The sequence below is a fragment of the Chrysochloris asiatica genome, unplaced genomic scaffold, assembly GCF_000296735.1.
Source record: "Chrysochloris asiatica unplaced genomic scaffold, ChrAsi1.0 scaffold00020, whole genome shotgun sequence".
NCBI classification, from domain to species: Eukaryota; Metazoa; Chordata; class Mammalia; order Afrosoricida; family Chrysochloridae; genus Chrysochloris; species Chrysochloris asiatica.
This window is the reverse complement of record NW_006408538.1, coordinates 4,057,594-4,082,064: the sequence shown is the minus strand read 5'-3', so window position 1 is coordinate 4,082,064 and position 24,471 is coordinate 4,057,594. Positions and strand designations below refer to the sequence as shown.

At 41.0% G+C, this 24,471-nt stretch overlaps 1 protein-coding gene across 1 annotated transcript in view; it reads right to left on the bottom strand.

Moving 5' to 3' along the window:
- Positions 1 to 24,471, bottom strand: part of LOC102816675 (protein ZNF365-like) — a 45,335-nt gene that overhangs the window by 9,970 nt on the left and 10,894 nt on the right. Inside the window, exon 3 of the mRNA XM_006835806.1 lies at positions 4,448 to 4,634. Coding sequence (XP_006835869.1) covers positions 4,448 to 4,634 — 187 coding nt within the window. The remainder of the gene's footprint in view (positions 1 to 4,447; positions 4,635 to 24,471) is intronic.

The window sequence follows — 24,471 nt, the reverse complement described above, 5'->3', positions numbered from 1 at the left end:
TAGATATATGCACACCAATGTTCATAGCAGCACTATTTATAATAACAAAAAGATGGAGTCAGCCGAAGTTCCCATTAATGGAAGAATGGACAAACTTTGATACATACACACAATGGAATATTATACTATCTTGAAGAACAGCAAGGAAGCTGCAAGCCACCGAATAACATGGATGAACCTCAAGGACATTATGCTGAGTGAAATTAGTCAGAAAAGAGAAATACTGCATAGGACCATTATTGTAAAAGATTAAGAAAAAGTACCCACACTAAAGGGGGGAAGATTATTTGCTGGTGACTGGGGTATATGGGGGTGAGGAGCAGGGTGAGGGGAGGGAGGGCAAGGTGGAGTACAGTGTAGAGAATAGACAGGATACTTTGGGTGCTGGGAGGGAGCAATCCACAAAAAGGGGGAGGAGAATGGAAGAACATGGCAGATGGGAGAACAGTTAGGCAGGTTCATATGGGCTAAGTGGGACAGAGGTAAATAATGATGTATGCTCAACCCTAGAACAACAGGGCTGTGGGATACAGGCATCGTTTGAATGGGTAAAAGGGGGGAAATAATATTAAGATGCTTGGCTGTCTTTTGAATCTTGGTTTCACTTTATAAAATAGATACTTTAGGGGGAGAAAAAGAAATAGCCAGAAACATCACCATAGAAAGCTTGTAAGTCCGTCTTCAGCCTATAACTGATTGGAATACCTAAAATGGGGCTACAACGTGCCCAGTGAAGGAGGCTTCCTGCAGAGCCTTTGCATTGCATAAAACCATAGGTGTAATCCTGATCGCCATCCAGAATCTTCTAAGATGGGAAATTTCCACTTGAAAGGATAATCAGACCAGCCTGGAGTGGCAAGAGGAACAGAAGATACTTCTTGAAAGAAAGATAGGCAGGAAAAATACAAAACAATAATGGCATTGTGATTGACTACTACAAGAACAAGCAAGTTGTTCACCCAGGAGCCAGCAAGGCATGTGGTCAGGTCTCAGGGTACACCCTCTTCCAAGACTGCGACTCAAGGGTAATACACAAGTAGGCATGTGGTCGTGCTGGTGACTACATTGGTCACCAATAAAAGGAATTGGGGGGGGGGGGACAGCACTGAAGTTGTGAGCTAAGTCCAACCACATTCAATAGACTCCTGTCAACCCAGGTTGAGACCTGGTTGGCCAGCAGTATGGCAAGACCTGGGGACTCCCAGACCCAGAGACAGGGATATGGCCACAGAGGACTAGAGCAAGGAGTGAAGTGTCCAGCTGATATGAAGTAAGAGGAGATGCACAAGAACACCCACACTTGCAGATAATACCCATTTGACCTGGCTTCAATGGCTGGATGATCAGAACTTGACTACAAGAAGAAAGAAGAGGAAAAAAAGAGTAATCCACTACAATTTTATGAACTTGCCCTATAGTTATGGATGTAGTAGCTCAAAAGAGAGAACAAATCTTTACAGCGAGGATCATTCACACCTCCTTGGTACACAGGGTAAACAGGGATAGGCATCTTAGACATTGGCTACCCAAAATGGGGGCATTACAAAGGCAAGAAGTGACTGGCTTGCAAGCTTTCAAGAGGGAGTCTAGTTTCAGAGGGTGTGGGGAAGGTAGAATCTCCACTGAGTGGTTTCCAACCTGTCTGGATGGGGCTGATGAAAAGAGATGGGGATAAGACTTCTGTGGTTCAATAGTGAATTAACTGCTATCAGGACTGACTGTGAGTATTGGAAATGTAAAGGTAGACATTTTGTAACAAAAGGATGGGAGTGGTTGGTTTTGCAGTCCAGGAGCAGAGGTCCCTGGAACCATCAAAGGAGAAGAGCCAAGTACGGGACCCTATCCAGAGAAGCAGTGACACCAGAGATGGAGGCAGAGATGATGGCGTGGAGACATAGAGTGGCTGGGGACTCTGGACTCAGGGAGGGAATGGGTCTGTGTGCTGACAGTTGGCAGGGGGTTGGGGGCAGGCTTGCAGGGTGTACCCTTTGTTTCTTTGATGATGCGTGGATGATTGTAATCATTGCAATGAAATGAAATACAGTAGTATGAATATCATGCTAATGTTCTCCCATGTAAACTATCACTTAATTCACAATAAAAACTTAAAAAAAAAAAAAAAGAATAAGCAACTTGTTCACCAGGAAGCCATCAAGGCAAGCAATCAAGTCCCTTCAGAACAAACCCCTTCTAAGACTGAAACTCAAAGTGTACACATAAGCAGGCATGTAAGCTTGCTCACGACCACATTGCTCTACTGGTGAGTGGAAGTGGGGGAAAGGCAGCAATGAAGAAATGGGCTAAGTTCAACTACAGTCCATTGACTCCCATTGACCTGGAGATGAGAGAGGGAAGAAGAAGGGCTGGTTGGTCCGAAGTGCATTGAGACCTGTGGACACCTGAGCCCATGGACAAGGACATAGCCACGGAGGGCTAGAGCCGAGAGTGAAACATCCAGTTGATATGAAGTGTGGGGTGACACACAAGACCGCCCAAACTTGCAGATAGTATCCATTTGCCCTGGCCTTAATTTAAAAAAAAAAAGAAAATTTTTGATAAAGGAAACAAGGGTAAATTGCTACAATTTGATGAACTTGACCTATACTCATGGAGGTTGTTGTTGTTAAGTGCCGTCGAGTCGGTTCCGACCCATAGCGACCCTGTACAGGGTTTCCGAGGGTGTAAATCTTTATGGGAGTAGAAAGCCTCATCTTTCTCCCGCGGAGCGGCTGGTAGTTTCGAACTGCTGACCTTAAGGTTCGCAGCCCAATTCATAACCACTACGCTACCAGAGCTTCTCATGGAGGTAGTAGCTCAAAATACCAACCGAGAGGGAAGGAGTCTTCACATCAAGGATCAATGTTGTCCCCTCTGTAGATAGGGACATTGACATTGGCTATCTAAAATGAGGGGGTGATAAAGGCTCTAAGTGACTGGCTTACAATGTTTCAAGAGGGAGTTTAGTTTAAGAGTGTGTGGGGGAAGATAGAGTCCCCACTGAATAGTTTTCATCTTGTCTAGATGGGTCTGGAAAAAAGAGATGGGGCTAAGATTCTTAGGATTCAAGTGTGAGTAATTGTTATCATGAGTAATTGCGACTGTCGTAATTGTAAAGGTAGAAGTTTGGTGACAAAAACGGAGGAGTAGTTGATCTTATAGCCAGAAACAGAGGACCCTAGGACTATCAAGGGAGAAGAGCACAAGCAGAATGCGGGACCCTATCCAAAGAAGCAGCGAAATCAGAGATGGCGGCAGAGATGGGGATATGGAGAGAAGGGAGCAACTAAGGACTCTAGATTCATGGGAAGAGAGGGACTAAGAGCTAGCTGCCAGGAGGTAGACTTGAAGAATGTGCCCTTTGGTGGTGGAAATTATTGTATATGCCTGAGTGTTTAGAGGAAAAAAACAAAACAGACCTAAAATGAATAGAGAGAAATACTATTAACTGATGGTACATGGAGATTATAATCATTGTAATGAAACAAAGCATATGATTTGTTGAATGTAGAACTGATGATCAGCCCTGTAAACTTCCTCCCAATTCATAATAAAAACTTAAAAAAAAAAACGTCCTAGAAGTCCACCCACCACCACCCACTGCCACTGACGTGATTCCAACTCAAAGCGATAGCAGACTTTCATAGGGTTCCAGTGGCTGTAAATCTTTATGGGAGCAGACAGCTTCATCTTTCTCTTGCAGAGTGACTGGTAGGCTTGAACTGCTAACCAAGGTTGTTTATTGTAGAACTATGATCTGTGAATTTCTCTAAATCTTAAGAACCTATAGAGTATGATATGATTAACCTGTAGAAACTGTTGAATGGCTTTTATATTCCTACGAAAGAAAACAAGAGGAATACTGGTATAGCATTGTGGGATAAAGCAGTGGACTACACGTCAGTTTGAACCACAAGGTCGGTGGTTCAAAATCACTAGCCACTCCTTGGAAACCCTATACAGGGTCACTTTGAATCCAAACCGACTTGACGGCACTTAACAACAACAAAGAAAAAAGAATTGTATATGAGTAGATCTTGATTAACTGACAAGGACCAAAACTTTCATAAGATTGTCTTGAACTGCTCCAAGATCAAAAAAATGTAACAATTTCTGGTCTACTTGAACACCAAGACTGGGAGAGATTATGTCTTTGGATACTTTGAAACTCCATTATTCCGTAAATATATAAATATGTCTACCAATGCAGTTTGGCCTACAATAGATTAACAGAGGATTATTAAAGAGATGGTGCCTCCACAATTTCAAGTACTTTCAAGCGCCTTGGCTACACAAGTAGCATTAACCCAGCCCAATCAATGCTTTGAAATGATGTCTACAAATTTCCTACAAGTCACCTCCCAGCTCCCTTAGCATTTTCCTCAGTTTTGTGTTCAGTCTCACCATACACAGGGGCCTCACACTTGGTGGCTGAACTGGTGTGACTCACCACGTGCTCACTGATGTCACGACAGAGTGCGGGTCCGGACACCTGCTGGCTCTGATAATACTCCAATTGTTTTTCTGCCAGTTCTACCCTTTGCAACAGATTCTCAATGAAGTCCTGGAGTCGAGCTTTCCCTTGAACTTCCTTCTCAGCTGCTGCTTCCAGGAAATGGTTGAATGTAACAACTTCTCTGCAAGGAAAAACAAAACAAAACATCAGGACACCAAAGAGAGAAATGAAAAAGGAAATCATTCATTCAACATCTATGTGTGTACCACCAGGTACATGCTGGGTACTCTTCTACATGTTATGACCACAAATGACAAAAGAGATCAATTATTATTTAAATAAGTACATTCTAAGTAATGATTAAAGGAAGTAAGTCATCTCTGGAAGGTGCAAGGAGACCAGGGCACTGTCTGAAGGGAAGAGCAGTAAGAGTAAGGAGCATGGTAGGGTCTCATTGGTCACTATAAGGATTCTAGCTCATATTAAAAATGAGATGGGAAACTACTGGATGTTGTTGATTCAAGTTCTGAGTTACATTTTAAATATCTGGCTGTTGGCACAGAAGAGATTCCAGAGAAGCAAGATACCATGTGAATACCCAAACATAGACCTGAATCCAGTATCATATTTTTGAGCTAAGCATCAACAGTCTAAAAATTGCCTTCCAGAGGCAGGCCCAGGGCCCATCTGGAAAGCTACTCTAGCTTTGGTCCAGAAGCAGCAATGAGCAGGTTGACTTCCCCTAAAAAGTGCTTCAAACAGCATTCTTTTATAAATAAAATGCAATGCGGATTCACAGATGTACATGTTTTAAATGAGTTTGTTACTATTTAATATTTTCATTTGTAAAGAATGTACGGAAAATAACTTTTCCCCTGGACTGTAAACCACAATGTCAGTGGTTCAAACTTGCCAACCGCTCCTCAGAAACCCTGTACAAGGTCACTACAAGTCAGAACCAACTGGGTGGCACATAACAACAACAAATCCTCTTTGAAGCTAATGAATTCTATAATTCTACTACCCATTGAGGAGTCCTAGTGTGGCACTGTAGGACTGTTAACTGAAAGGTCAGTGGTTTAAACTCACCCACCACACCCTGGAAACCCTATATAGGGTTGCTATGAACAGGAAGTGACTTGCTGGCACTTGACAACCACCACCACCTAGGGAAGATTAGTATGCCTTGTCATGTGTCTTCAGAATCACTCTCAAATTTCAAGAGGCATTCCTTCATTTTCTTGGCCATGTTCACCCTATGTAACAGCAAAATTCTAAAGACTTTAGTCATTGTACCCAGTCTCTTTCTTCTTACATTAATTTGTCTTCATTTTTTCAATCTACTCTTAAGTAGTTCATATAAACTGTGAAACTCATTGTCTTCTCTGTTCCTTCTCAACTACTGCTTAATTTTTATTTCCCCACTAAGCACCATAATTTCTTAAGTGTGGAACTTCAAGAAAGTGGGGTGTGTCAGAGTTTTGTACACAAGGTCTTGTGGTTTCCAGCTCCTTGTTCCTGTACCTCCCCTTGCTGAGTCACTTTTACAATTAGTAGTGATTTTTCTCTAGGAAATATGTCACACTTGGCCATACTGGATTTTTTCTCACACTTCATACATAATCAAATATCACTATAAAGTCTTGTGAATCATACATTCATAAAAATAAAAAAGAGATTAGTTCTGATGGTGATAAACAAAGAACTGTTCAGTGTACCAGGTCCTTGTTTGCTAGTGTTCCAGCCAATCATATAATAATCTTATTATCTTTCTGTAGCTACGAAATAGCCACCTAAGACCAAAAAAAGTCCTTTTTGGTAACAATTTTCTTTTATCATTAAGTTTCAAGTTTATTTCTGGATGTATCCATACAAGTGCCCAATAGAAGACATGCATTTTCCAAGTGTACTAACTGCTCAAGCCATGAGTAGAAGCCAGTTTTCAAGCTCTATGGCATTCGGCTTTGGCATACCTCCTGTGTGAGCCACAAAATAGTGCTGAGTCCATCAAGATGCTATACACATGGTGCCCAGTTGGGGTTTAGACGCTTTTTCAGGGCATGAGTAAGGAATGAGTATTAGAGTCAGGAGTACAGCTAAGTCTAGGGTAGGCCTAGGACTTTATTAAGTGTTATGGTTACAATTTTTTGCTGTTGTGAAGTGCTGTAAAGTCAGTTCCAACTCATAGTAACCCTGTGTAGAGTTTCCAAGAAGCAGCTGTTGGGTTTGACCTGCCGACCTTGTGGTTCACAGTCCAGTGCTTGATCCTACAGCCCCACCCCAGGAGTCCATGGTTATTATTGCTACTGTTGTTAAGTGCTGTCCAGTAAGACCTGACCCATAGTGACTCTGTATAGGGTTTCCAGGGAGCATCTGGTGACCTTAAACCACCGACCTTGTGGTTCAAACTGACTTTACAGTAAAGCACTTTAACCCACAGTGCCATACCAGAACTCCATGGTTATGATTAGAATTAGGGTTAGGGTTATTAATTAATATTAGGGGTAAGGGTTGAGCTAGGGCTAGGAGTAAAGTTTGGTTTAGACTTAGGGTTACGGTTACATTTTTTTTCTCTCCCTCTGGAAGTCTGTTTGATTTCTAGTTTGGAAGTTCTGTAGCTATATTATTCCCTTTTTTTACTTTATGGATTTTGTTGTTGCAAATGTTTCTCTGGTTTCCTGTTTTCAGTCCTTTATGTTTGTTTGACTTTGCATACTTCCACATGATATTGTCATGTGCTGGAGACAACATTAGGGCCAACTGCCGCGTCCAACAATTGGCTATACTCCGCGACCTGCATGGAGAGATTAGAAATAAAAGAAATACACAAGACACAATTGAATTATAGCTAAGTTGGGGCCAGGTGGGCCACAGCACTCTGATGAAGATACTGGGATGCAGATTTAGACAGCGAGTTTATTTTAGACACAGCTCACCGGGAGGTGCTTGGAAGTAGGGAAAAGAATAACCTCAGGTGTTATGATGCATGCAGTAAGCGGGACTTTATCAGAAGAATGTCGTTTCTAGGGAAACAGGGCAGCTAGAATATTGTGTAAGCTGAGCCAAAGGACATAGCTAAACATAAGGCAAGACCTTGTAAGTTCCCTGTCCCCTGAGGCAGTCCTGCAAGTTCCTCATGGAGGGTAACTTTGACTTGGAAGCAGCCCGAGTTTCTGGACCACATCTGTTCAGTTGCAATCCTTTGGTTAAACTACCCCCAAGTCAGGGACCTTCGGCTCAGCTGCTCCCAACAGTCATGTCTGTTAGTCTCAGGTTGTCGTCTGCTGTTGTAACTTCTCTGTCCAAAGAACAACCTTTAGTATTTTTTCTAAGGTTGGTCTGGTTTTCACAAATTCTTTCAATTGCTGTTTTTTGAAAAACAACCTAATTTTATCATCATATTGATGTTTAAGTTTTGCTGGATATATATTTCTTGGTTGGCAATTTGTTTCTTTCAGAGTTTTATATATGTCATTCCATTGTGTCCTTGCCTGCATGGTTTCTGCTAAGAAATCAGACTTAGTCTTATTAGTTCTCCTTTGAAGGTAACTTTTCATTTTTTCTGAATTGCTCTCCGGATTCTTTTCTTTTCTCTGGTCATGAAAAGTTTGATTATAATATGTCTTGGTGGTTTTCTTTTGGAGTCTGTCCTACTTGGGGTTCATTCAACTACTTGAATGGCTACTTTCTTATCTTTCATGTGGTTAGGAAACTCTTCTTCCAACAACTCTTGGACAATATTCTCTATGGCTTTTGTTTTTTTCTCTTCCCATTCTGGAATTTTTACCACACATAAGTTTTTCTTCTTGCTGGTATCCCACATCATTAGGCTTTCTTCAGATCTTTTTTGTTCTTTTTTCTGATTGTTCCTCTGTTATTGTTATTAAGTGTTATCGAATCAATTTTGACTTATAGCAATGTTGTATACGGTTTCTGAGGAGCAGATGGTGAGTTTGAACTGCTGACCTCTGGTGCAAACCAACCTTGAAGTCAAATGTTTATCCTACAGTGCCATACCAGGACTCCTCTAGCAGATGATTATTAAAAGATTTTTCTTCAAGCTCAGCAATTTGGCTATCCAGTGATTCAATTCTATTTCTTTGTCTTTTTAATATATTACCTATTTCTGAAGTCTTAGTGCTCATCTTCTGACTTTCTAATTGCTGCTTTTGTACGGTTCCCATGTTATCAAGTATTTTGTAGGTTTGTTTCCAGATTTTTCCATAGTTTTGTCTGTTTTCCTTGAATTCATGTGCAATTTTCTTCATCATTCTCTCTATCCACTAAAGCTGCCTAATTAGCATTCTTTTAAATTCCATATCAGGTAGTTGTGATACCATTTCTGGTGTTATATTTTGGTCACTTGTTTGAGGTACTCTTTGTTACTTGTATAAGCTAAAATTGTCTGTTTTCTCTGAAACATTGTGGTGTAATATTTACATTTAACTGATGACTATATCAGGCTGCTAATCTCACGGTCAGCAGTTTAAAACTACCAGCTGTCCCGCAGGAGAAAGATGAGACTTTCTGCTCCCATAAAGATTTACAGCCTCAGAAACCCTGTACAGGGTCACTATGAGTTGGAACCGACTCCACGACACATAGCAACAACAACAACATATACTGATATATTCTCAGGCACTTACCACCTGTTCCTGGTGGATGTGGTAGAGATCGGAAGTGTGAGCACAGTTAGTTCTCTGTTCACTGTTTGTGTAGCATAGTTTGGGGCAGGTTGGCACACCTCCATAAGCAGGGGCACTATGCCAGGTGCAAGAGTGGGTGCCACTGGCAGCTGGGTTGTTGAGGGTGGGGTCTGGTCATGCTTCCGGCAACTAGGAAGGCATGGGAACAAGTGAGAATTGCACTCCCTTATTACCAAGCCACTGTATCAGCAGCTACTTGAAAAAGCTCAAAATGGCTGCACGGCTCCACACCAACCCACAGCTCACCGGTTTTCTTCTCTCTCACTCTTCCTGTTTAGCTTCTCTTCCATGTGACAATCCAGCACTCTGTTCTATCCTCTGTTGCTGAGGGTCCCAGAATCACCATCTATATCTGTTTCACTCAGTTTTGCAGATCTTCTTGCTCTAAAACTGTTTTAGATCCTTTTGATGAGGTATTTTCACAACTCAAAATTACCAGTGAAAGGAACCCAGGAAAATAATGGCTACTACTTCTTCTTTCCAACATGAAAACTTCAGTTAGGTGTCAAACCCACAACAGAGATATCTTGTATGCCATTTAGAATGACTGAATCATGAAAAATCATGAAACAGTCTCCAAATTGTACTTAGAGGGAAAGCAACCAAAAAATCCTTAATTTATATACTTATGTGTGGTGCTGTGGGTTAATGCGCCAGACTGCAAAGTCTTTTGAACTGCAAGGTTGGTGGTTCAAGCTCACCAGCTGCTCCTCGGAAACCCTATACAGGGTCGCTATGGATTGGAATCGACTCAACGGTACTTCACAACAACAACAACGATAGATTTATAATAGTGTTTTTAAAGTTATTACAAAAACATTTCTCATTTATCACAAGAAATGCAAAAATGTACCTGGTGGAGTCTTCAGTTGGGCAGAAGCTGAGTCTGGTTTTGTTTTTTGTTTGTTTTTTTCATTCTCTATGCCTAGGACTCAGTACAATACTTGTCACATAAAATATGTGAGGGCAGGTCAGAAAGCATTGTTACGAAATCATAGAAACTTCTTTAAACAAAAATATCAAAACATGAAGCTACTGTTTCTCAACATATTTTCTATCTAGGCTACACAGTTTTAAAGGTGTAGCCCTTACCCTAAGAATGCCTCTAGCCCTTCCCCTAAGAATTCTGTGCTCTTCGATTCATGCAGCACAATGGCTGTTTTGACTTCCTGGTGGTGGTGGTTAAGTGCTGTGGAGTCTAACTCATAGTGACCCTGCACAGGGTTTCCAAGGCTATAAATCTTTATGGGACCAGAAATCCTCATCTTTCTCCTGCGGAATGGCTGGTAGTTTCGAACTGCTGACCTTGAGGTTCGCAGTCCAATTCGTAACCACTACACTATCAGAGCTCCTTAGGGGCTCAAATCATATATCTTTTAAATGTCTCTGAATTTTAGGAACAAAAAGAAGACTGCAGGGACAAAAGCAGGGCTATAGGGTGGGTGGATAAGGTTTTTCAGCAAAATTCTTGTAGGATAGATTACTATCCTCAAAGAATGAGCAGGTACATTGTTGTGATGGGAAAAACATTTCCTTAACACAATTTCCCTGGTCTTTTTCTAGACAGTGTTTTGAATTTTCTAGAAATTTCTTCTTGATAAGTCCCATGATCCTATGTTGTATCAAGATTATCTCTCTGGGATCCCAAAACAGAGTTCCCAAACTTTCTGTGCTGACCTCTCTGCTTTGAATTTACTAATTGGTGTGGCAGATCCCCTTGGAAGCCACTGTTCTGATTGGACCATTTTTAGAAGTCACCCTAACGAGACTAAGTGTGTTACTGAGAGAAGTTGTTGATATCCACTGACCACAGAAACATGTTTAACACATTTTGTTTGGGACAAAATCTTGCATGTATGAACTGACAGAGATCTATTTTGACTTACTTTCATATTCAATACATTTGCATTATAACTAATGTTCTAAAAAGAGAAGGAAGAAAATTATGGAAAATAATCCATAATGCTACAGCCCAGAGGTAACTATTGTAATTTGTTGTTAAGTGTCATCCAATTGGTTCCAACTTACAGAAACCCTTTATACGGTTTCTGAAGAACAGCTGGCAGGCAGGTTTGAACCACCAACCTCACAGTTAGCAGTCCTGAGCTCATCTTAGAGCGCCACATCAGGCTCTAGATATACAGCCTAGCATATAAGAAGTGAGCAACACTTGACAGCTTTACCTCACTGGATTAACATCAGAGAAGCAAGAGAACAAATCTGAATGCAAAACAGATGAAGATGATGACTGTATTTTTTAAATCATGTAATGTTTTACCACAGGTTTGATATAATACTTGTACAAATGAATATTAATGCTCCTAGCTATTTGTGAGGTGTTATGTTGTAGAAGAGAAGGATCTTTTTCTAGTTCCCCTTATGCAATTATCTTGTGCCCTAAAGCTGAAACACAATACCCTTTGTATTTTTCAATCAACCTAACACCAATGCTAACCTAATTTCAGTTTGTGGATGTTTTAAGTCAGTTAAAAAAAGAGAGCGAGACAGCTGACACAGTCCTGATGACTTAGTGTATATTTGTTTTAAAGGAGACGATGTGCATGTGTTGGGAGAGTTCCTTATTCGGAGACTGTCTCGGGGTAACTTTTTAAGTTGAAAACAATTTCAAACCCAGGTGAACTAACTGCGGTGCTGTAGGATCCCGCACTAAGGAGCTCTGGTAGCATAGTGACTACTCGTTGGGCTGCTAACATCAAGGTCAGCAGTTCAAAACTTCCAGCTCTTCAGCGGGAGAAAGATGAGGGTGTCTGCTCCCGTAAAGATTTACAGCTTCACAAATCCTACACAGGGTTGCTAGGAACCAACTCCCCAGCACACCACTACCACCACCACTACCAGGATCAGCACTGGACTGTGAATCACAAAGTTGACAGTTCAAATCAACCAACTGCTCCTTTGAAATCCTATATAGGATCACTATGAGTCGAAACCGACTCAACAGCAGTTAACAACGATTGTAGAACAGGAAGTGTGTCACTTCAGACCCCTCTTTCATATCCTATTCAATCTTGGAGCTCAATATCCAGAAAGAACGTTTATTTCCCCCAAGAAATCTTGGAAATTATTTGAATGGAAAGGAAAGAGGTTTGCATTGCATTGATATCCTATCTTTAATCTTTAGGTTCTCTAACCAATAAAATACTCATTTGAAATATAAGATTGACTAATAGTTTTCAAGAGACAAACGTAAGAGAGAACATCTTCATTGATAAAATTGCTAATTTCACACTGCAACAAATGTTATCTTTCAGTAATCCAGAACTTGATTGGAACTTAATCCAACAGCATTTTAGGAGGTTGTGGAATAATATCCACTTGTCTGTGGATATTCATCAGCTACATGCTCAAATTTATGATATAAGTAATTCTCAAAGTGAGCACTGAGTAGCTACTAATTTGCTACCCCTGCTAGAGAGTAAGATCCCCTAAGAACTTGATTGAACCTCAGCATAGTGATCCTGCTTGGTCACCTTAGAGCAGGTGGTGGGCTGGCAACGTCTTGTGTATGGGGTCCCCAGCCGATCTCCTCCCTCCCTGCCTTCCTCGGATGGCGGCTGTTTATGCTGGACGTGTGGCCAGAGACAGGTAAGGATCATGTGGAACCTTGGCAACCTAAGACAGAGCCATTGCCATGCTGCAATGAGTTTCGATGACGGGTAAGACTGAGGAATTCGCACTGACCGCCTAAGACAGGCAGCGTCCCTTAAACAAACAATAAATAAGGGGGAATCTGATGCAGACCGTGCAGACCCAGTCAGGAGGTCAAGACCCTGTGGGCCCAAGCGTTGTTGACCGTCCAAACCATAGGCTCTGAGGATCAGACTTTAGCCACCTAGTAGACATAGCAAACTATCCCTCATCTGATTATTCAGTAATGCTTGTTAGTAATCTCATACATGAGCCCTGGATATCCACAGACAAATGTAAAAACCTTCCCTAAAAGCCGAGACTGTAAATTCCAATAAGGCAAGTTCCCCCCTCCCCCCCAAAAAAGATAAAGAGGATAGAGAGAAACATTGTTAACTGATGATGTATGGAGGGGATAATAATCAATGTAATGAAACAAGCTATATGAATGGTTGAATGTGAAGCTGATGATGTGCCCTGTAAACTTTCACTCAATCCAAAATAAAAACATTTAATTTAAAAAAAAAAGAAAAGAAATCATCAATTGCTGAATTTAGGTGCAGTATCAAATAAGATCCACTATCAACACTCATGGAAGCAACAGTCAAGAAATCAAATGACCTGTTGCATTAGGCAGATCTACTACACAAGTTCTCTTTAAAGTATCCAAAAGCAAAAATGTTGTTTTGTGGACTAAGGTGCGCCTGACTCAAGCTATGGTAATTTCAGTAGCCTCATATGTGTGTGAAAGTTGGACAGTAAATAAAGGAAAATCATAGAATTGATGCATTTGAATTTTGGTGTTTGAGAAGAATATTAAAAGTACCATGGACTGTCAGAAGAACAAACAAATCTGAGTTGGAAGAAACACATCCAGAATGCTCCTTAGAAGCCAGGATAATGAGACTTTGTGTCTCATAATTTGGACATGCTGTCCAGAGGGACCAACCCCTGGAGAAGGACATCATGCTTGGTAAAGTGGAGGGTCAGAGAAAAAGAGTAAGGTCCCCAACAAGATGGACTGATACCATAGCAGCAGCAACAATGGGCTCAAGCCCCACCCCCCTCAGTGTTTCACTTTATGCATAGAGTCACTATGAGTTGGGACTGACTCAAAGGCATCTAACAACACAACAACAACATCAAATAAGAATATTAATGGTTATCTGAAAGAGTTATTAACAATGCCCATTTCCTTTTATGTGTCTGGGAGGCTGGGTTTTCTTCATGTACTTTAAGCATAACAACAAGTTTGTAACTCTTCTAAGAGCTAGTAAGATTCAGCTCGCCTTGGAAGAAAAGCCTGTAAATAAACATCTAAAACAGCCATTGTGTCAAGAGTCAGAGTTAACTTGATGACAACTGATTTGCCTTCTAGTAAGCCAGATCTTTGTTTTGAAAAAAGATTTGCAAAACTATAAAAAAGCATCACTCTTTTTCTCGAAATTGTTTTTGGGAAGTTAATTAAATTAAAAATATGTTAATTTATGTTACCATATATTGGGTTTATTATTGCTTATTTTAAACCAATTTGTAATTTAAAAAATGTTTCTGTTGTTGTTTCTGATGTAGTAAATATTACTATATATAACCCATAACAACAAAAGGTCTTTGAGTCTTCAGGGGTTTTTTAGGAGTATAAAAGGGAAATCAGACCAAAATGTTTGAGAACTGACCTCATCGACCCAGAGAAAAGAAGACCTAGATGGTACCAAGCTACCACTGCAGACCAGTCTGTTCAGAAACACAGCAGGTGGATCATGATGGAGCAGGAGAAACATGTAGACCAGAGCTCAAATTCTTAACAAGCCCACACTTCCTGGGCCAATTGAAACAGAGGACTGCTCAAAACTATGGCCCAGAGATCTTCTTTAAGCCTTGGAACCAAAACTATTCCATGAGGTCATCTTTTAACTAAAAACCAGACTGTCTCATAACATACACAATGTCACCTGTGAGTACTGTACTCCTTTAAAATCATTTGGATGAGACCATATGGTCAACATTACTCTAAAACAAAAATGAGTAGGCAAGGGTAGGGAAACTAGATTACTGAAAATGAAACAACTAGAAAGCAATACAGACATATCTTGTTTAATTGCACTTCACTTTACTGTGCTTCGCAGATTTACGAATTTTTACAATTTGAAAGTCTGTACATATTTTAAGCTATGCAGGATAAGCACTGGACTGCTAACTGAAAGGTAGTCTGTTCATATCTACCAGCCAATCCTTGGAAACTCTACACAGGGTTACTATGAGTCAGAACTGACTCAACAGCACTCAACAACAACAACATGCAGGCCATGTGATATCTGTCACAGTTACTGAGCCCTGCCACTGTAGCTTGAAAGCTGTGTAACAATCAAACTTTATTTATGGACACTGAAATTTGAATTTCATCTGATTTTCATATCACAAATTAGTTTTCTTTTGAACTGTTTCCAACCATTTAAAAGTGCAGAAGCCAATCTTAGCTTCTGAGGTACACATAAACAGGCAATAAGTTGGATCTGGCCTGTGATCAAAAGTGTGCTGACCTCTGGTGTAGGTGGAGAAACAGACACAGAAAAAAATAGTAAAATTATACAGTTGAGCTCAATGCTATGAAGAAAAATAATGATATGATGCTATCATGTATAACAGTAAATGACTTGTGAGGTTTTATTTTATTTTCTCAGCTCCTGAGTCAGAATATAAAGTGTGAGAGATGCAAGGCCAGATGAAAAGATTGGGCAAACCAGAGTAAAATTCAGTCAGCGTTTGGGAAAATTATCTTTAACTGATTCTTGGTCACTTCCAGCCCCATGTTTGACTTAGCTTGTTTAAAGATAATGAACAAGTCAAATAGTGTTCAATTCAAAATTTTAAGATACACTGAATAATTGGCTTAATTAAAGCAATTGTTCTTGTTGTTGAATACCATCCAGTCAGTTCTCACCCATAGTGACCCTGTATGTGGTTCCCGAGGAGCAGCTGGTAAGCTTGAACCATCAACCTTGCAGTCCAGAGCATTAACACACAATGTTTGATACAAAAGGGAAACTATTAGCAATTATAAGGAAAGAATCTGAATTGCTCTTGAATTATCACCTTATTGAAAGATCTGTAGACCTAAAAACTATGAATGTCCAGGGGTTGAAGAGCATTCTAGGGTTACTGGGCCAGGGGATCAGGACCACAGACTCAGAAGACACCAGTGTCAACTGGTACGACTTAGTTCACAAAGATAATGTTCTACATTCTACATTGGTGAGCAGCAGCAACTATTCGTCTATCATTGTCCAAAGAAGAGTGAAAACAACCAAGACACACAGAAACAATTAGTCCAGAAACTAATGGACCACATGAACATCAGTCTCCACAGCCCTGAGACCAGAGGACATTGATGGTACCCAGCTACTATTACCAACTTCTCTGAAAATGATCACATTAGAAGGTCTTGGAGAGAGTGGGAGAAAAATGTTGAACAAACTCAAAATCATAAAATAATGACCAAGCTTTCTGGTCGGATAAAGAGTGGAGGAACCCGCAAGGGTCTGGCTCTTTAGTCGCCCATCAATTCTGGAAAGGAACTCACCCTCATGGCTTAACTTTCAGCCAAACGAAGGTCAGTTCTATCAGGTAGGCACACCTTAGAATAATCAACCATTTGTGATCAAAGGGCAACATTTACCCAAGGGCAAAATTCAGCAGGGTTAGGAAAGGTAGAGGACTAGAAACAGAAAACACGGAGGAACTACATTAAGTGATGTTACATTGTGGGGGATTGCAATCAACTATGTATGAATTGCTGAGTGGAAAACCTTTACTCAGTTCACAATAAAAAGCTAAAAAAAAACCAAACAAACCCAATTTTCAATTAATTGGGCCTCAGTTTCATATATTTAAACTGAGGAACTTGAATTACATGGGTCATAATTTCCCTTCAACAGAAAGGCATTCTGAGAAATCAGAAGCCAGCACAGAAAGGGGCATTGAGTGAAAAAGCCCTTACATTGAAACAATGTTTTGTTATTGTTGTTAAGTGCCATCAAGTCAGTTCTGGCTGTGCACAACAGACTGAAATACGGATGGGTCCTGCGTCATCCTGACAATTGTTATATCTGACCCCATTGTTAACAGCCACTATGCCAGTTCATCTCACTGAGGTTCATCCTTCTTATTGTTGCCAAGCATATCCTTCTCCAGAGACTGGTCCCTCCTGATAACATATCTAAAGTACGTGAGACAAAGTCTCACCATTCTTGCTTCTTGCTTCTAAGGAACATTCTGGCTCTACTTTTTCCAAGGCAGATTTGTTCACACTTCCAGCAGTCCATAGTACATTCAACAATCTTTGCTAACTCCATAACTAAAAGTAATCAATTCTTCCCTTGTCATCCTTATTCACTGTCCAGTTTTCACATGTATATGAGGCAACTGAAATACTATGGCCTGGGACAGGTGCCACTTAGTCCTCAAACTGACATCTTTCCTCTTTAACACACTTTAAACTTTTTAACAATGCTTTGGTTAGGAAACATAGTCATTCACTCATACTCTTGTTCATTTAGCATGACCATCAACACAGATTATTATTTTATTTATACGGATCGGAGCCCCTCTCTTACTTTTTCTGAAATTGGCCAGAGGCACAGGTTTATTCAAAAAAATTAAAGACACAAATCAAGTGAGCACCACACCCCAGAGCAACAAACAGGGATGGAAGGAAATGGGCATTAATGCATCAGGTTCACTACAATTTTGCAAGGGCACTGAGCAGTGCATTGTTAAAGAAGGAAAGATTAAGCATGCTATGTCTAGCAACTGCCCATCAGTAAACCATAGAAATGTCTAGTCATGTGTGTTTCGGGCTTTCATGGCCAGCCTGCAGTCTCGTGTTCCCGACCTGCGGTATCTCTGCACATCACTACCCTCTTCCCCAGCCTCAGACACAAGAAGGTCCTTTCATTCTTCCAGAGTCATACTCTGACTTCCATTCGTGCTGCTTCCACGTCCAGGGTCATTCCCATTGCCCTTCCCAAGCCCTCATCATTAGTTAGTACTCTAATGAAAGGGACCCTCCTGGGCACCCCCTGCCTCCCCACAGACCTCAGACCCTCTCCCAGTGCACGTGGCAGCATTTGCCTTTTACTCCATTAGACTGCAAAGTCAGGGAGTCCAGATCCCTACTCCACTCACTCGCTATAGAACCTCCAGGAACTAACCCAAGTCTAAAACAACATAGTGTTCGCCGACTTACTGCTGAATACATGCAATGTGCACCTTCATCTCAAGTTGAACATATTTAACAGACTAAAAGATCCATTGGTTTCTTTTTCCAGACAAGAACTAAGGTATAAAACCACTGAATAACCTAGGTACTTCTTACAGGCTTGAAGCGGGGATCAAGGTACCTTCACTAGGGTTGGGGGTGGGGGGTGGGACTGAAATTGAAGCTGCTCTTCTATTCTGAAACAACTCTCACATCAGCTGCTTCTCCCAAAAGCAAATCTCGGTCGCACAGTTATTTAAATCCCATTTTACATTACAGATTTATGAAACTTTTCAGAGATGTATGCACTGGTAAAAATACCTTCAGCTATAAATAGTCTAGCTATTGATCACAGAGAACCTCAGGCAGACAGTCATGCCAGCCACGAGGCAAATAGGAAAACTGAAGTCAGCCCTCTCTAAGCCCCAGGAGCCTGGCTGCAACCTTGGAGCGCAGAGTCAGCTCGTGCCCTCCGCAGGGTCCTATGGGGTACAATCTGTGTCCCAGCCTCCTGGCTGGAGCCATGTCACATAGAGGTTTTACTGGCCCTTTGCCTTGTCTTTCTTTTTTGGCTTCTTTAAATAAAGCAAGAAGTATATAACGCTCATTAGAAAAAAAAAAAAAAAACTCTAATGGGAAAATGGAAATATCTTTATTGGTTCTACATGGATCAATAGCACAGCACATTCTAAGGTCCTGAGGTTTTAAAAAAGAAGAAGAAGGAAGGAGAGAGAAGGGGAAGGGAATGGAAACAGGAAAAAAGAGTGAGGTGAAAAGACGGAGATAGAAAATTTCTTTTGTCGCCAAATACATGTGGCAGGCCTTAGAGAGCATGTTTGGCATCTGGTTTATACTATCCTAGTTTGTAAGTCTTTATGGAAGATGGTAAGAAAAGGATCCCACTTGAATTAACAATGTAGAGCAAATTGATTCCTCCACACACCTCTAAATTCTATGTACATCTAACACAATCTTTCTTGTCCCGTTTCCTAGCTGTGGATCAGTATGGAAACCAGATTGTCTACTCTCTGCTTGGTTGCTGTTATTAAGTGTCGTTGAGTCTCGATTCTGACTCACAGCAACAATGTATAGGGTTTGCAAGGAGCAGCTGGTGGGTTTGAACTGGTGACCTTGCAGTTCGCATTCCAGTGTTTATCCTACAGCACCACACCAGCTATCAAAAACAGGAACATAATGTCAACAGCAACTCAACAGCAAGACGGTTGAGTTAAGTTTTATAGCCAAACATGCTTTCTAAATGCCAGCATTTGACAGCAAACTTTGAATAGAAATCTAAATGGACATTGTAAGCGCAGGCTGCCTCTATGTGCCTCTTTTATCACATCCCGAATGATCTGTTTGACACAGTGGCCACAACAGTGGACTCAGACATACCCATGATCATAAAGTTGGTCCACAACTGGGCATGTCTCATTGTTGCTTATGAGTTGGAACCAATTCATCGGTTACTAACAACAAATATCTACCTAATGTTTATTGTCCCTTCTAGTCTTGTTGGCTCTCTGAAGGCAGGAAGTGGACTGGTGTGGTTTTGCACTATCTGACCTCAACCTCAGGTACACAATAAAGATTTTCCTTCTGACTGACTTGGGGCTGGACATGAGGCAAACAATACAGGAAACACAGGGAACCGCTTCTGTCTAGTACAGTTCATAAGGACTAGGATGGCAGTTAGAGATGTGATTACAGAAACCCCCCCCACCACAACCACAGGCTGGCTGTGGGATGCGCCCTACCCTAACTGAGCATGGTAGAACCCAACAAAAGCCCTTATTGAAGGACAAGGGCAAAACCTGGCCTGGGTGTTCTGGAAGCTTCCTATCATAACCATTTCCCCATTTACCAACACCGTTGACACCAGTTGACATCTTTTTTAATCACATCTGGAAAAAAAAAAAAAAATGATGTCACCATATCAGGACTCTCAGAATAGCAAAGAAGCCAGCTTTTTCCAAAATGGGCCAGAGTCAGCATTACATAAGTCTTTATGTCTTGGGCAAATATCACATTTTCAAAAGTCTGGCTGGGAGGTAGTGAACTAATAGAAAAAAGTACTATGCAGAGACAGGGAATTGGGGCTCCACCTTCAGCTTTGATATAAAATTGCTTTCCTTGGGTGAGTCATTACTCTGCTCTAGGCCTTATTTTAAACATCTGTAAATGAAGGCATTACATTGAGGAAACAGGGGGTCTCTTCCAGTTGTAATATTACACAGTCCTCTGAGATGTCACATCTAACAGCTCTTTCCCCACTGTCCCTTCAATATCTCTCCATTTGCCACAAATGCAGTTCCCACCTTTCTCTTCACTTCTTTGACACAGTCTCTCTACATAGACCAATCTTCTTCTCAAATATATGACCAACTTGAAACTGTGGCTTAGATGTAAGCATTTATTCAAACTGCCTGAATTTGAATATTGGTATGTTCATGCGTCTGTCAGTTTGTCGAACCGTGGTGGAGGGTATGCCACTGGTATTTTAAATACCAGCAGGGTCACCCATGGTGGACAGGTTTCAGATGAGATTCCAGACAAAGACAGACTAGGAAGAGGGAGTGACAAACTACTTCCATACATTTAGTCGCTGAAAACCTTATGAATAGCAGAGAAACATTGTCAGATATAGTGCCGGAAAATGAGCCCCTCAGGTTGGAAGGCACTCAAATTGCGGCTGGGGAAGAGCTGCCTCCTCAAAAGTAGAGTTGACTGTGATGACGCGAACGGAGTAAAGCCTGTGAGAGACGACAGGCCTGCGGGACTTTCATTTGCTGATGGGGCATAACTCAAAATGAAGAGAAATAGCTATAAACAACCACTGAAAATCAGAACATGGAATGTATGAAGTATGAATCTGGGAAAATTGGAAACTTTCAAAAATGAAATGGAACGTATAAACATCAATATCTTAGACATTAGTGAGCCGAAATGGACTGGTATTGGCCATTTTGAATCTGACAACCACATGGTTTACTATGCCGGGAATGACAAATTGAAGAGGAATGGTGTTGCATTCATCATCAAAAAGAACATATCAGTCATGAGGTACAAAGCTGTCTGTGACAGGATAATTAATATCCATGTGCCTCCAGGCAAGCCCAGTTAATACCACTATTATTCAAATTTACACACCAACTAGTAAAGCCAGTGAGGATGAAATAGAAGAATTCTACCAACTTCTTACATCTGAAATTGATCTTTTGTATTGATCATTACTGGTGATTGGAATGCAAAGGTTGGGAGCCAAGAGGAAGGATCAGTAGTTAGAAAATATGGCCTTGGTGATAGAAATGATGCTGGAGAATGCATGATAGAATTCTGCAAAACCAATGATTTTGTTCACTTCAAATACTTTCTTTAGACAGCATAAGAGACAGCTGTATACATAGACCTCGCCAGATAGAATACATAAAAATCAAATTGACTACATCTGTGGAAAGAGATGATGGAAAATCTCCATATCATCAGTCAAAACAAGATCAGGGGCAGATTGTGGAACAGACCATTAATTGCTCATGAGTAAATTCAGTCTGAAGCTGAAGTAAATGAGAAGTCCACGAGAGCCAAAATATGACCTTCAATATATCCCACCTGAATTTAGAGATCATCTGAAGAACAGATTTAATACACTGAACACTAATGACTGAAGACCAGAAAGTTGTGGGATGACATCAAGAACATCATACATGAGGAAAGCAAAAAGTCATTAAGATAAGAAATAAGGAAAAGGTCAAAATGGCTCTCAGAAGAGACACTGAAACTTGCTCTCCAGCATAGAGTTGCTAAAGCAAATGCAAGAGGGGGTACAAAGAGCTGAACAGAAAATTTCAAAGGTCAGCTCGAGAAGATAAAGCCAAATATTGCAACAAAATGTGCAAAGATCTGGAGTCAGAAAACTTTTCGAAAGAAAATGCTCAGCATTTCTCAAGCTGGGGGAACTGAAGAAAAAATTCAAGCCCTGACTTTCGTTATTGAAGGATTTTCTGGGAAAATTATTGAATGATGCAGAACGTATCAAAAGAAGATGGAGGGAATACACAGAGTCACTGTACCATAAGGAAATGGTTGATATTCAACTGTTTCAAGAGGTAGTATATGATCAAGAGCCAATGACACTGAAGGAGGAAGTCCAAGGTGCATTCAAGGAATTGGCAAAGAACAAGGTACCAGGAATTCATGGAATAAAAATTGCAATCTTTCAAGAAAGTGAGGCGGCACATGAGGCTCTCACTCATCTCTGCCAAGAAATTTGGAAATCAACTATCTGGCCACTGATTGGAAGAGATCCATATTTGTGCCCATTCCAAAGAGAGGTGACCTAATGGAATGCAGAAATCATCGTACAGTATCTCTGACATCCCATGCAAGTAGAGTTTTACTCAAGGCAATACAGAAATGGCTGCAAGCATACATTGACTGAGAACTTCCAGATGTTCAAGCAAGATTCAGAAGAGGCCGTGGAACAAGGGATATCATTGCTGATGTCCAATGGATATTGGCTGAAAGCAGAGAATATTAGAAAGATGTTTACCTGTGCTTTATTGACTATGCAAAAGCTTTCGATTGTGTGGATCATGGACAACATTGTGAAGTATGGGTATTCCGGAACACTTAATTGTGCTCATGAGGAATGTGTACATGGACCAAGAAGCAGTTGTTCGAACAAAGCATGGGAGCATTGAATGTTTTAAAATTTAAAAAGGTGTGCGATAAGGTTGTATTCTTTTACCATACTTATTCAACCTGCATGCTGAGTAAATAATCCCAGAAGCTGAGTTATATGAAGAAAAACGTGGCATCAGGATTGGAGGAAGACTCATTAACAACCTACAATATGCAGATGATACAACCTTACTTGCTGAAAGTGAAGAGGAGTTAAAGCATTTACTGATGAAGATAAAAGACCACAGTCTGTAGTATAGATTGAATCTCAATGTAAAGAAAACAAAAATCCTCACCACTGGACCAAGAAACAACATTGTTATCAACTATTAACACTTATGGAAGCAGCAGTCAATAAGTCAAATGATGTATTGCATTAGGCAAATCTGCTTTACAAGACCTATTGAAAAAGTTAAAGAGCAAAGATGTCAGCTTGAAGGCTAAGGTGCACCTGTCCCAAGCCATGGTATTTTCAATAATCTCATATGCATGCAAAAGGAAGACCGTAGAAGAATTGCTACATTTGAATTATGGTGTTGGAGAATATTGACAGTACCATGTGCTGCCAAAAGAACCAACAGATCTGTGTTGGAAGAAGTGCAGCCAGTGTGCTCCTTGGAGGCCAGGCTGGCCAAACTTCATCTCTCATACTTCAGACATATTGTCAGAAGGGACCAGTCACTGGAGAAGGGTATCATGTTTGTTAAGGTGGAGGGTCAGAGAAAAAGAGGAAGACCCCCAGAAAGATGGATTGGCAAAGTGACAGCATCAGGGCTCAAGTGTGGCAAAAATTGTGAGGTTGGCCCAGGACTGCGCAGTGTTTCATTCTGTTGTGCATAGGGTCGCTATGAGTTGGTACTGACTTGATGGCACCTAACAACAACAACAACAATGCTGAGCAAATAATCCGAGACACTGTATCTGATGCACACGGCATCCAAATTGGAGGAAAACTCATGGACAACCTGAGATATGCAGATGACACAACCTTGCTTGCTGAAAGTGAAGAAGATATGAAGAATTTAGTGATGAAGATCAAAGTCTATGGTCTTCAGTATAGATTACACTTTAACATAGAGAAAACACATATTCCCACAACTGGAGCAATAAGGAACACGATGATAAGACAGGCAGCCTCAGGCGCCTCGTGGAAAGAGTTATTAGGTACTTTGGCTAGAGGACTCGGGGTTTCTCTGGTTCTGTGCTATATCCCTATATCCCCAGGGCCTGATCCAAAGCCTGGGAAACACACAATAGGTGCTCAGAAAATGTTCATTGAGTGTATTCAAGCGTTGGATGATTTCCAAGAACTGTAGCCCCTATTGATGTTGTTAAGTATCAGTGAGTTGGTTCTGACTCACAGTATCCCGTTATAGGGTTTCTGAGGAGCAGCTGGTGGATTTGAACTGCTGGTCTTGAGGTTAGCAGTCCAGTGCTTATCTACAGCACCACCTCAAGGTGTTATTGTTAGGTGCTGTTAGTCGGTTCTGCCTCATAGTGAATCTATGCAAAGTACTGCCTGGTACTGCACAATCCTCACAATTATTGTTATGTTTGCAACAATTGTTGTCGTTCCCCCAGAAAAAACCCTTGAGCAGCCATGATGGGTCCAGCTGAAGCCCTCTTGTAGCCCAGCCCCAACAGCTGCTACTTTGTCTCTCTAAGTCTCCCTGAGACAAGGAGCCTTGGTGAGACTAAAAATGTGAAAGCATTCATCACAGGACCGT